General features: G+C 45.2%; 1 protein-coding gene across 1 annotated transcript in view; it reads left to right on the forward strand.

Moving 5' to 3' along the window:
* Nucleotides 1-2,675: 2,675 nt before the first annotated feature.
* The window catches only part of ppp1r14c (protein phosphatase 1, regulatory (inhibitor) subunit 14C), a gene marked incomplete at both ends in the record, with an annotated part of 18,939 nt that continues 8,088 nt past the window's right edge, over nt 2,676-13,526 (forward strand). The window contains one exon of the mRNA XM_080534024.1: nt 2,676-2,915. Within this exon, the coding sequence (XP_080390150.1) occupies nt 2,676-2,915 (240 nt within the window). The remainder of the gene's footprint in view (nt 2,916-13,526) is intronic.

The following is a 13,526-nucleotide window of genomic DNA, read 5'->3' on the forward strand; positions in this document are numbered from 1 at the left end:
ACCAATCTAAACACTTCTAAATCCACCAAAAACCAGCCCATCTGGCAACCCTGTCTCCGCTGCATCAGAGTCTACTTGTCGCGTAAAATTGGCCAGGGTTAGTCAAATCCTTTGTTGGACATCTCGTATATTGGTATATTGTGGCATTTCTTTACTGTTTGCCATCTGGTCTAGGAATACCCAGGGAGACGCAGACAGCAGAAGTAGATTCGAATAGTAGAATAGAAAAAAGAAACAGCTATATATAGCCTACTCATGCTGAATTACAGTATGTACTTCTGCCTGAGTTTGAGTATGATGCTGCCCAAATAAATGTTATTGTTTAGTGCTGTACGCTTTCGTGGTATTATATTGTGTGAATTATCATCTGTATGTTGTTTTTCTTTCACTCGACTAACCGCCGAGATAATACTTGAGACATGTACTTCCGTAAACATACATTTTTTATTAGATTTTTTTACAATATCGGACCGACAGTCCCACATATAGCGGCTATAATGTCCGAATAGAGAATCTACCACCACCTAAAGAATGCTTATTGTACTTTGTATTGTATTTTCGCTTGCTCATTTTCCTTGTGTCTCGCTGCCTACGTGTGACGTCAAAGTCATGTTGCTATTGGATACGGCTAACTATGTATATCTTTTTAAATATAGGCCTATATATTAAAATTAAGGTTGACACAATGAAGGGCCACTTATTTTCTTTATTTTATATTTTTTTAAATTATTTAAAAAAATAAAAAAATAAATTGGATCCAATGTTAGGGGGCCCCCTAGTGGCTGGGGCCCCCCCGCGGTGCGTCGCTTGCGGGCCCGTCCGCTACGCCACTGCCTGTACTATAGCAATGACAATAAAGACCATTCATTCATTCATTCATTCATTCATTCATTCATTCATTCATTCATTCATTCATTCATTCATTCATTCATTCATTCATTCATTCATTCATTCATTCATGTGATCTCATGTGATGTGATCTCATGTGATGTGATGTGATCTCACTCATGTGATGTGATCTCATGTGATGTGATCTCATGTGATGTGATGTGATCTCATGTGATGTGATCTCATCAAGGACGTGTCGTCCATATAAGCAGAGTAAGCAGTGCTTACCCAACGAAAAAATTAAAAAGGACAGTGAAAATATTTAAATAAAAGTGCATGTAACCGTTTGTTTGTTTTCATTAAAAGAGTCGTATTTTAGGTCCCAGGGCAGCAGGAGTCATTCATTTTGACCTTGCATTTTTAGCGCCACCTGCTGCAGGAGTAAGCACTTCCTACTCTGCCTGCTTGCATTGCGTTGCATTATAAGCACTTCTCTCTCTGCTTTCCCTCGCGTACATTCGAATGCGTGAAAATGTCTTTTTTATTTTTTTCCGATGCCTCAACCCGCTGTTTAATGTGGCCAGGGTAAGCATGCTTAGCCAATCAGTAGTTCTTTAATTCCGATAAGAGCTACTGATTGGCTCTTATCACTTTCAAGTTCACTTAACATTTCACCTCTCGCCCGGCAGAATAGCTTATGCTAGCTAGCTCAAACGATCTAAATAATAATCATCAATAAGGATAACTTGCTTGATTTTGTGAATATGGACATTACTGTCAGCGACCTAAAGGGATTTCGTAGACTGGACTGGACTGGAAAAACAGAACTACTGGCTAAATGCCGCCCGAAGCCACCGCTCACCGATCTTCACACCCAGAAAGGGAGAGTCGCTAGGGGGTTCCAGCAAGCCTGGTATGAGTGGTTTATATGATTTATATGATTCGCGAGGCTGGTGGCGATCTGTGCTTGTTTATATGGTTTGAGTACTTCTGTGCTGCTGGTTATGGCTTCTTATTTAAGACTTCCTCTGCTTTTACCTTTGAATAGGCCTGTGCCATTGTGTTTGGAGAGAGAGCTGCTTAATCAATCGCTGAGATTGGCCTAATGTCGCTGTCCGTGCCAGTGGTTCTGGACCAAAAGTGTTTGAGAGAGATAGAGAGGGAGGGTTTGTGATGTGATGTCAAGTGCCTGTGTGACAAAGTGTGAAAAGAAAGTGTGATGTGATGTGATGTGATCGTACACTCAACAGTCAAAACTAATTAAAAAGTAAACAATATGAAACCTCCATAGCTGTGGAGATGGAGCAGTGGCACCTAGCTCCAGGGGGTTGGGTAGAGCAAAGTCCTGCCGGTGGTTGCTTCTTCCTGGCACTTGTCCCATGTCACGTATCAGTCCTTGAGTGCGCATACCTGGTTTCCAAGGGCACATATACAAATATATACCAATAATACCAATAATAGGTCTACTGAATGTCCTTTGAGTAGAAGAGTTGTGCATCCCTGACTTTGAGAAAATCAGTGACTGCATAACCATCCACTTTTCAGATCCTTAACCATTATACTTTACTCTGTGAATCAATTAATAAAACTTCGAATCTATCGGAGAGAGAAACATTCTGTTTTTCCAGAGACCCTCAGGTGTCTACACTGAATTGGCTGCGGCAGCGCAGAGAGGGTTAAATACACATTGAGAGAATTTGGCTGGTAAGCCCCGCCTCTTCGGCAGTCCCTCGCGCCGGGGAAAGTGCGACGAGCTTTAAATAGCAGGTGTTTAAATACAGTGTCCATTCTCACTCTGTCTGTAGCATCACCACCACACAGTCCCACTCCTCACACACCCACACGCAATGTCAGCCGCCAGCACCGAGACGAGCGCCCCGCTGCCCGCGGCTGCCAGCCGGGTGTTCTTCCAGCCGCCGGCCGGGGTAGGTTGCGCCGGCTCAGGACCCCCCATGCCCCCCCGGGACGACCCGGTCCAGAGGAAGCAGGGCAAAGTCACCGTGAAGTACGACAGGAAGGAACTGCGGAAAAGGCTTATCCTGGAGGAGTGGATCATTGAGCAGCTGAGCGAGTTATACGACTGCGAGGTGAGTGAGTAGTGTGGCTGTAAAGGTGTTACATGCTATTGTGTTGCACTGTTTGGCTTCTGATGCGTCCATGTATAGGAAAGTGTCTTGTCGACCGCTTGCAGACAATCCTGCACATGGCATCTATCTATCTGGGTTATCAGGGTGTCCGAACTGTTACGAACCTAAAAGCCCACGAAGATAGTCGCCAGGTCGGATGTAGCCTACATTACCATATGAAAGGCGTTTCAATTATCTGCAATCTATACTGTCTGGCCCGTTATGCCAGCATCCCACAATGAATAGGTCCGTTAATGAGCGCTGAGTTGATTTTTTTATTCAGAAGATGCATCCATAGCCATGATAAGGACGGGTGATATATAATATTGTCATGCTTGTTTAAGTTATTTATGTAAACCAGCTCTTTTCCCTTCTTGTTTTTAGTATATATATTTTTTCCTAGCACCAGGGGAGCCCCCCCTCCCAAATTTCGTTGTTTGGTACCTGTACTATATTAATGACAATAAAGACCATTCATTCATTCATTCATTCATTCAAGTGCTCTCTGTGGGTCGTCGGTGGATAATACCTTAGGAGTCGTCTGGAGTCAGAGTGCGTAAAACACGGCGACTGGTTTGGGTTGAGGACATGACACCTCCTCAGAGATCTCCGGTCTTTTGTCTCCTCTCTCCCCGTCTTGCGGTTTCGCTTGAGCAGGGAGAGGGGTCGAAAAGATAAGTGACTTTATGAGAGTCAAAAGAGACTTCAGATAGAGATCGGTAAAGGGAGAGAGACCCCACAGCTGCACTGATCGTCTATTGTACTACTGGCTCCTTCTTTGTTATTACCCGGACGCGCGCGTACAGTAGGATCACTGACGGGTCAACAGACGGTATTGACGCTGTATTGGGGTCGTCATTTAATTTGAGGTTATTTGACTGTTTTACGTTTGATATTTATTGGTCACGTTTGTGGATTTGCTTTAGGTACACAGTAGGCTTATATGAAAAAGATTCCTGGAAAAAGATTTTTAAATAATCAATGCGCAATACTTGAGAGAGTATAAACGCGAAAGCCATGTTTAATCTGTTTGATTAACCAACCAATCCAAACCACACATAACCAAACACACAACAATATTTTACCAAGATAAAAAGGCAGTGTTATACAGGCCACGGTATAGCTGATGATGACATTCACATTTAGCCTATGTTGATTAGTGACCTCTTTAACCCACATTTGGCTCCGTGGGAGGCGACGTCTTTCACCGTAGACGGTATTGAGCGCAGAACTGGCATGCGTATGTCTGTGGCGCATTCTTTAACATTTTAAAGAGAAGAGTCAAGCTCCACCACAGGGTGCCTGACTGTGTGTGTGTGTTTGTGCGCGTGTGTGTGTTCCTGCTGTGTTGTCATAGAGTATACAGTATGCTGCTAGATCGAGAAAAGGGGGAGGGGATGGAAGAGCAGAAGGAAGGAGAGAAGGGCAGTGGGTTAAAGAACGATGTGCTGATGCTATGTTTCTCTTCTCTTCAACCAATCCGGTCCCCTAGCTATGACCTGCTTCCATCCAGAGGGAGAGACTTTTGCCCGCGCGCACACACACACACACTGTCATCTCAGACATTACCATCCAGAGACATGACAGACTGTGTGTGTGTGTGTGTGTGTGTGTGTGTGTGTGTGTGTGTGTGTGTATGTGTGATAGAGAACGTGTGAGTATGGAGAGAGAGAGTGGGGAGGGGGTAGAGTGTGTGCAGTCATGTGTATTTCTAACCAGACTAGTAGTTGAGGGAGACCGATCCACTGTGTGTGTGTGTGTGTGTGTCCACCATCGCACGCTTCATAAATAACTATGCCAATAGAGCCCAGTCACAGCAGTGGCCCAGCTGGACCCGTGTGCTGGGAGAGAACAACCCATGCATCCCAATCACAGAAGGAAGGCAACTGCAATGCATTCTTTCTCTCTCTCTCTCTCTCTCTCTCTTCCCACCTCTCTATCTCTCTCTCTCTCTCTCTCCCCACCTCTATCTCCCCCCTGTCTTTCTCTCCTCTCCCCTTCTCCCTCCCTCTCTCTCTGTCTCTATCTTTCGCTCCCCCTCCCGTCTTTCTCTCCTCCGTCTTTCTCTTTCTCTCTTTCTCAAACACTCATCCCTGATCGCCGGTACATTAGAATCATTTCTATGCAAATACTCTCCTCCCGTCAAGCAACGGCAGAATACATGAATGTAACCGGTTCTATCGCCCCTAGTGTTGCTCACAGCGATTTGGGTCCTCTATGCCTACAGGATAGTAACACGCTTGTATGTAAGAAATCCATTGTTTCCTGTTGCAGTTTCCATCAGGGATCATTTTGTATGCAAACTACCTTCTCTGTGAAGAACTCAGGGCTTGCGGTCCCAGATTGCTCTGACGGAGAGAGAGAGAGAGAGAGAGAGAGAGAGAGAAGAGAGAGAGAGAGAAGGGGGGGGGGTGTTCTGGTTTGCATTTCAAAGATGAGCTGAGCCAAAGAGTGTCCTCTGAAAGCAGAGGTTTCGCCAACCCAAGTGCAGTGAAGGTTACAGTAACTAATCTACAAATCACGTCAATCTCCAAAACAACTGGTCTTGGATGGATCCATGTGATGTGAAGATTAGCAGCACAAGCTCATGTACCATTATTGTTTCAGGTCACCGATACATTACAGTGACGCTGCACAGATGATCAGATCTCACAACGCCTGGACACATTTAACATCTCAGGAACCACATCAATATGACGTAACAATATGCGCAATCTGGCTGCAATGTAGACGACCTGGGGTGGGACAAGCACACACACACACACACACACACACACACACACGTCTGAGTGATGATGATGATGACAGGCCAGTGTTTGACCAGTTGTTGTTTACGACTCAGTTGTTTTGTCACATGACACAGGGAACAGGAAGTCACACTCCCTTCACGCCTGTTAACACCTTGATGCTCGATGACTGGGAGACTTGTGTGTGTGTGTGTGTGTGTGTGTGTGTGTGTGTGTGTGTCTGTCTGACAAGTGTGTCTATGCTTCGGGTTTGTGTTCTTATGGGTTTGGTGTGTGTGTGTGTTTGTGTTAATTTGTTCTCCGCCTGCTGAATCGGCAGTGCTGTGCTGGTGTAAAGGTCAGTCTCTGTATCCGTTTCATATAAAAACCTGATACCAGTTTGCAGAATAGAATAAGGCTGTGTGTGTGTTTGTGCGCTCAAATTAATAGAGTGGAGAAATGGTGACTTCATACTTCACTTAAGAGAAATTGATTTTTACTTTTGGTAACTCAATGACAGTGAGCGTGTGGATGTGTGTGTGTGTGTGTGTGTGTGTGTGTGTGTGTGTGCACTTGTGTGGAGGCAGGGGTTCTGAAAACACAGGTTGTACAACACAATTATAATCAACTATAATAAAACAATAATCCTCTTTTGTCATCTGTGCTTCATGTCCACTTTGTCTTTACCTCTATGTTGTCCTCTCCTCCCTCACTTCTCTTTCTCTCTCTCTCTCCCCCCCTCTCTCTCTTGCATTACGTAAGGGTAAATCCTGGCAGTGATGAATCTCCCCCCTCTCTCCTCTGGGATATGCTCCTGTTCATGTTCATAGGACAGAGGGAAGGAGGGAGGAAAGAGAGGGAGGGAAACTAGAGAAGGATACTGTAGGACGACTATAGGCATTGCTAGAACAGACCAGGGGGAGCGGGGGGGGGGAGAGGGGGGGGGGGGGGAGAGAGAGAGAGAGATCCAACCAGATTCAGTAAAGCCCCCGAGGAATGTTTTTTGCTTGTCAAGGTAACACATTTACCCTCCAACCTCCACATCTGTCAGTTTATCTTTGTCTCCTCCCTCCTCTCCTTCCTGACCCCCCCTCTCCACTCCTTTAAATTTAAAGGGCTTTATTGGCATGGGAAACATACGTTTACATTGCCGAAGCAAGTGTGAAGATAAAAAAAACGAATGTAGCCTAACGTACGACTAGAATAAAGAAAGGATTAAACAGAGCTATATACAGGTAAATAAAGACAACTTGAAATAAAAATGGAAAGGTGTGGACATGTGCACAAGGTGTGGCAGTTGAAATAATATGAATACAAATAAATGAGAACTGTGTGAACATTATGTACAGAGATCCGCATGGTGCAAATAGTGCATATACTTATTTACAATCTTTACGGTGGTTGTGCTCCATTGGACGTCCTTTTACTGTCACAACGGCTCACAGATCTTGTTAAACTGTGTTTGCACATTGTTGTACTTTGTTGTACAGCAGATATGGCAGTTTTTTTGTCATTAGTCATGTCTTCAAAATGTTTTGGGGTGTTTGTAATCTGTGGGAAGTATCCCTTGTGTGTCTCTGATGTCTTTGTACAATTGGCAGGTAGTTAAAAAGTGCAGGTCTGTTTCCACCTCATTTTGTGTGCAGTGGGTGCACAGTCTGTCTTGTCTTGGGAGCCAGGTCTGCCTGTGGTGGCCTCTCTCGATGTCAAGTCTGTACATAGTCAGGGATTTCTTTAGGCCAAATAGCATTCCAATTTGCTCTGGTTTTTGTTTGATTCTTTCTAATGTGTCTGGTAATTTTCTTTTTGTTTTCTTATAATTTGCTTTAGTCTAATGGGGTTTCTGAACAGAGTTCCAGAACCAGCTGGCTTCTTTTCTCCATCTTCTACTCATCCTCCCAACCTTTCTTTTCCCCCTCCCTCTTCTCTCCCTTCTTTCCTTCCTGACCCCCCTCCCCCACACCCCTTCATGCCCTCTTCTCCTAATCTTCCTTCTTTCTTTTTCCTTTCTTTCCCCTCTTCCTCTTCACCTCTTCCATCTCTCCCTCTCCCTCTCCCCCCACCTATATGTTAGTCCAGTGCTCTGTGTCTCATGCTTAGTGCTGAGGTTAAGTTGAGCTTCTGATAGAGAGGGCCTGTCTGGTCTGGTCTGGTCTGAGTCTGTCTGATAGATCTCTCTGGCTAGATAGATCTCTCTGACTGAGACAGGACCTATACAATCAATGGAGAAGGTCGTTCTAAGTAAAACACACGTACTACTCAGGCCTTTTTCTCACCACTCAGCAATGTGTGTGTGTGTGTGTGTGCGCACACACGTGTGTGCACGTAGTGTACTGTATGATAGGGTTCAGAGATTGACTGTAATGTCCTAGTTTTTAAGGCACCGCGTCAATAGACCCCCACTCAATGAGGCTTATTCATGTGTACAAGCTGGGACACCGCAGGCAAACAGTACTCAGCCTTCAGGGTGTGTGTGTGTGTGTGTGTGTGTGTGTGTGTGTGTGGAGACCTAGTCAGTACCCCAGAATCTTCAAAGACTGAAGCCCAGTTTATGCTTCTGCGTAAAATCGACGGCGTAGGCTACGGCGTAGCTTGCGTAGGCCCGCGTAGCCTTGCGTAGGCTACCGCGTCGATTGACGCGCACCTCTCCAAAAATGTAACTACGCAGCAGTTTCTACGCAACCGTAAGCACAGTGATTGGTCCGCTTGGTAGCACATGATTACGATATGATTCCGACTCTCTCGTCGCCCAAAATGCGGAAGCCATGACAGAAATGTCATTTACTTATTAATTAAGATTTGAAACATTATGATAACCATCGTATTATCTTAGTTTAATGACATTTCAATGCATCATAGAACTTTTATTTACAACAAGCATAACAACAAAAAAAACACTATTATGCCGCTTTGAGTACACCGTTCCAACAGAGCGCCCTATGGAAGCGTCAGGCACAGCCTTCCTATAAGAAGCGCGATTCACATTTACAAGATGTACAATCCTGTTTATTTAGAAATAAATGATTAGTTACAGGGAGCCCCATGGCTGTTCGTTGGGTTTAAATTATATTTATGATAGACATATTTAATGTAAAGTTATCTATAACAACTGTGATTGGTCCGCTTGGTAGCGTCACATTCCGACTCTCTCGTAAATGCGGAAGTCATGACAGAAATGTCATTTACTTTTTCTGTAATTACTTATTAATAAAGATTAGAAAAATTATGATAACCATCTTATTATCTTAGTTTACTGTCATTTCAATGCATTATAGACATTTTCTTTACAACAAGCATAACAAAAATATATTTTTTGATCGCTATTATGCCGCTATGAGTACACCGACCAACGCAACGCGGTCCGCGGTCCGCGGACCAACGCAGAACTATAAACTTGGAGAGCCCACGCGTAGGCTATGGCGTAGACGCGCGTAAATTCGACGCAGAAGCATAAATCGGGCTCGAAGAGCTCTCTCAAGCTCTCTCACTCGCACACACACACACAAACACACAAACACACACACACACACACACACACACACACACACACACACACACACACACACACATATGCTAGTCTGGGTCAGACTGCAGTGTGTTTGGGCCAAATGGAGCAAGGACAGGAAGGAGACACTAGCCTACAGGCATACAGTATCTTCTCATGGTTAAAACTCTCTCTGTCTCTGTCTCTCTCTCTCTCTCTCTCTCTCTCTCTCTCTCTCTCTCTCTCTCTCTCTCTCTCTCTCTCTCTCTCTCTCTCATGTGTGTTTAGATCAATACATAGAAGGGGGTTGTTTTTCACAATGATTCTCATTCTGTGTAGGGGTGGGCGGTACACAGAGGGTCTGTCTTAGGGCTGTGTGTGTGTGTGTGTGTGTGCACGCGCGCGCGCGCGCGTGTGTGTCTGTTAAAGAGAGAGACAGGGGAGTCTGGATTGTAGGCTGACTTTTTGCCCCTTGGCATCAACACCATCTCAGAAAGTAGAACTAGAGCAGCTGTAGTGTGTGTGTGTGTGTGTGTGTGTGTGTGTGTCTCTCTCTCTCTCTCTCTTTCTCGCTCTCACTGTCTCTGTCTCAGCCTCTGTCTCCCTTGACCTTGTCAATAACACATCTCCTTTCCCCACCCCCACTCTTCCTGTGCAACACACACATGTACCATATCAACACATACATGTACCGTATCACATGTACCATATCAACATAGAACAGCAACATGGAGTTAAGCTATCTTAACCTTCATCACAATGCCAGCAGGTTTTAGAGGTGGAGAACAGATATGGAGACAGACAGAGAAAGACGGACAGACTGACTGATGGACAGGCGGAAGAATGTACAACACATATGCGTGCACACACACACACACACACACACACACACACACACACACAACCACCCACACACACTCGCAGTATACATTAATATGGTCTAGTTAAGAGAGTACAGAGTGTGTATGTAATGAATAGGGGGCAGAGGGAACAGAGATCATTGTGGCCCTCCATCAGTCTACTGAGTCTACACACACACACACACACACACACACACACACACATACACACACACACACACACACACACACATTATACCCTACAACAGTAGGTTGAGACTCCTCTGGGGCCCCTGCATCCCTGCTTCACGTGCAGCACTACTGCCTGCTTCGGTAGTGGAGTACTCTATTGATGGATGTGATCCGTCTCGCTGATCGATTACTCAGGTCTGGTCTATTGACCGGACGGAACCAGAGTGGAATTGGACACTCCTCATTCTGTCCCCTCTAAAAAAGAATGGGTGGACAAGTGTACGCTTCAGGGACGAAGGATGGAGAATTGGGATAATCTATCTCTGTCTGGGAATCCAGCCCTATCGGGTTTTAAACGACTAGTATTCATACGAGCACTAGGACCCTGAACCTCCCTCCCTCCCTCATGCCCACCTGCCTTGTCAGAGACTGATTGACAGGTCAGGCCTAAAGGGGAGCAAGGCGATTGATTGCTTGGCGGCTGTATTAATGACTGAGTTTTAATGAAGTGACCCTCATTACTTTATACAGCCGGAGGTGGGGGTAAGGTGGGGGGTGAGAGGGGGATTATTGCTCTCTCTAGACAGCTGACATTTATTTATCTGCCATTATAAACATAACGACTAGAATAGCCACACACAGATAACAGGGATTTGTCAAAGGGTGTGTGTGTGTGTGTGTGTGTGTGTGTGTGTGTGTGTGTGTGTGTTTGTTTGTACAGCTGGTAGCTATCTGAGTACCTAAGCCCTGCTTGTCAACACCTCTTGTTTTGTTTTGGAGCTTATACACGTGTCCGCAGGTGCTATATCACACACACACACACACACACACACACACACACACACACACACACACACACAAACACACACACTCACACCATGCTAGCTCAGTGTCAAACATGTGGGTCTTGAAAACAAGGGGCCAATGTCATAGGTTTTAAGTACATTAACTCTACTCTTCTCTCTCTTCTCTCTATCTATAACTCTCTCTTTCTCCACCCTCTATTCCCTTCATCCTCTCATCTTTGTCTTTTGTCCTCACCTGTTCCCCTGACTTCAGCATCCCCCTCTCCTGCTCTTTCTCCTTCCTCTCCTCCTCATTCCCTCTCTCCATCCTTTCTTTTCCTCTCCTCACCTGTTTCTATTGATAATGTTATTCAGTGATGGCATTTCCACGTAGCTCAAACCCTCCCTAGAGAGTCATGTACTCATATGAGGGTTACTGGGAGGAGAAATATAAGGCTTAAAATGAATCACCTAAGATTTGGTCTGAAAGACTCGTTCACTCGCTCAGATAAAGAGAGACAGTCAGAGATGTCTTAGAAGAGGGACTGCCAGAGTGAGAGACAGAAAAGAGATTGCCACGTCGTCTAAAACATTTGCTAGTTTTTCTCTGACATCCTCTTTCATTCCTCTGTGTCTTTCGGATCATTAGCTACAGTGCTGTCATTGTCAGCCAGTCCAGACCATAGATAGATTGTTTACCACTAGTGACTCACAGTCACCTCACCCTTCAGGGAAAATCCTCAGAATTGTGTGAACTCTGCCGTGTGTGTGTGTGTGTGTGTGTGTGTGTGTGTGTGTGTGTGTGTCTGTGCTCTGTGACTCATCTCTGGCTTTAACAAGTGTGAAATATACTTTTTTCTTTGCCCTACCAGGTCTCAAAAACCCAGAATAAAATCAGTTTAAAAAAACAAGTGAAGCAAGTGTAGTTACCACCGGTACTCCTAACTGAGTATTTGAATTCTATTTCTGTTAGCCTACTTATTGTTGTGTGGATGGTTCTTCTTTGTTATGTGTTTTGTGATGCTCACCAAAAACGGAGGCTGTGAGCACCGCTGACATTTATTTATTTAATTTATTTGTTGTTATGTATGTTAATGTTTTTCTCCTTTGTTATATGTTTTGTGGTGTTATGTATGTTGATATTATTCTTCTTTAATATATGTTTTATTATGATTTCTTTTATATGTTTTGTGTGGACATCCTTGACTCCTTGTCTCCTTCCAATCTCACATCAAGTCCATCACCAAATCTGCCTTCTTCCACCTAAGGAACATTGCCAGACTCCGAACCTCACTCTCGGACTCTGTTGCTGAAACCCTGGTCCATGCTTTTGTCACCTTTCGCCTGGACTACTGCAATGGTATACTGCTCCAGTATGTCCAAAACTCTGCTGCCAGGGTTCTCACTCATACAAAGCCGTGGCAGCACATCATCCCCACCCTCACCCACCTCGACTGGCTTCAGGTCAAGTCCCGCATCTCTTACAAAATCCTCCTCCTCACCTACAACTCCCACCATGCCCATGCCCCCCAGTACTTATCTGACCTCTTCCGCCCACATGCCCCTCCCCAGAACCTGCGGTCCTCAGATTCGGGTCGGCTTGCTACCCCCTGCACCAACCTGCGAACCTTTGGGGACAGAGCTTTCAGTGTGGCAGCCCCCTCCCTCTGGAACTCTCTCTGATCCCCGTGGTGATCCGCAACATCCACACCCTGCATGCCTTTAAAACAGCCCTCAAGTCCCACCTGTTTGTCAAGGCCTTCGGCCTCTAGTTAAGTTGCTGTTTTTGTTTGCCTGACTGTTTGTCTGACTGTTTTTTGTTAGAAAAATGTATGGTTTGGGAATTAATCTTGCTTTTTAATGCTAGTAACCTGTTGTATAAAAGCAATAATATGAAGGAACAGGAAGACCAATGGCAGATAGGATCCAGTATATTATAGTGTGGGAAAGAGTTTTGCTACTGCAACTCACTCTATCCAGTTAAGTCACATCACCACAACTGGATGTATTTAAGGGATTTACATTGCTGCAGGGGATGATGAATAATGAAGACTGCGGGGGAGTGAAGGGAGGAGGGGAGGTGAGGGAGGGAGGGAGGATGGATGAGAGGGAGAGAGAGAGAGAGGGGGGGATTCTTCCCTCTTTCCTCCGTCTTTAAGCTAACCTTGCTCCTTTTTTTCAATCAGTAGCTCTCCCCTCTCCTCCATCCTCTTGCTCCCCTTCTCTCTCTCTCTCTTTCTTTCTCTCTCCTTCCCATAATCTCTCGCTTATCTCCCTTACCTCTCTCTCTCTCTCTCTCTCTCTCTCTCTCTCTCTCTCTCTCTATCCATGATGGAGTTAAATACGCCCAGTCTTCACTTTTCTCACCTTGTCTGATGCAGCACAGCAGAGCAGAGTTGAGCTGAGCTGTGTGATTTCCTCCCACTCCACTCCTCCTCTTTGTCATCTTCATCGTCGTTACTATTACCTCCTCTCCACCCTACAGACCAGAACTAATCACTGTGACCCACTTATTCCTCTCTCTCTTTCTACTCTATACCCCCGTT

Source organism: Nansenia antarctica, assembly GCF_963989245.1.
Source record: "Nansenia antarctica genome assembly, chromosome: 1".
In the NCBI taxonomy this organism is placed as follows: domain Eukaryota; kingdom Metazoa; phylum Chordata; class Actinopteri; order Argentiniformes; family Microstomatidae; genus Nansenia; species Nansenia antarctica.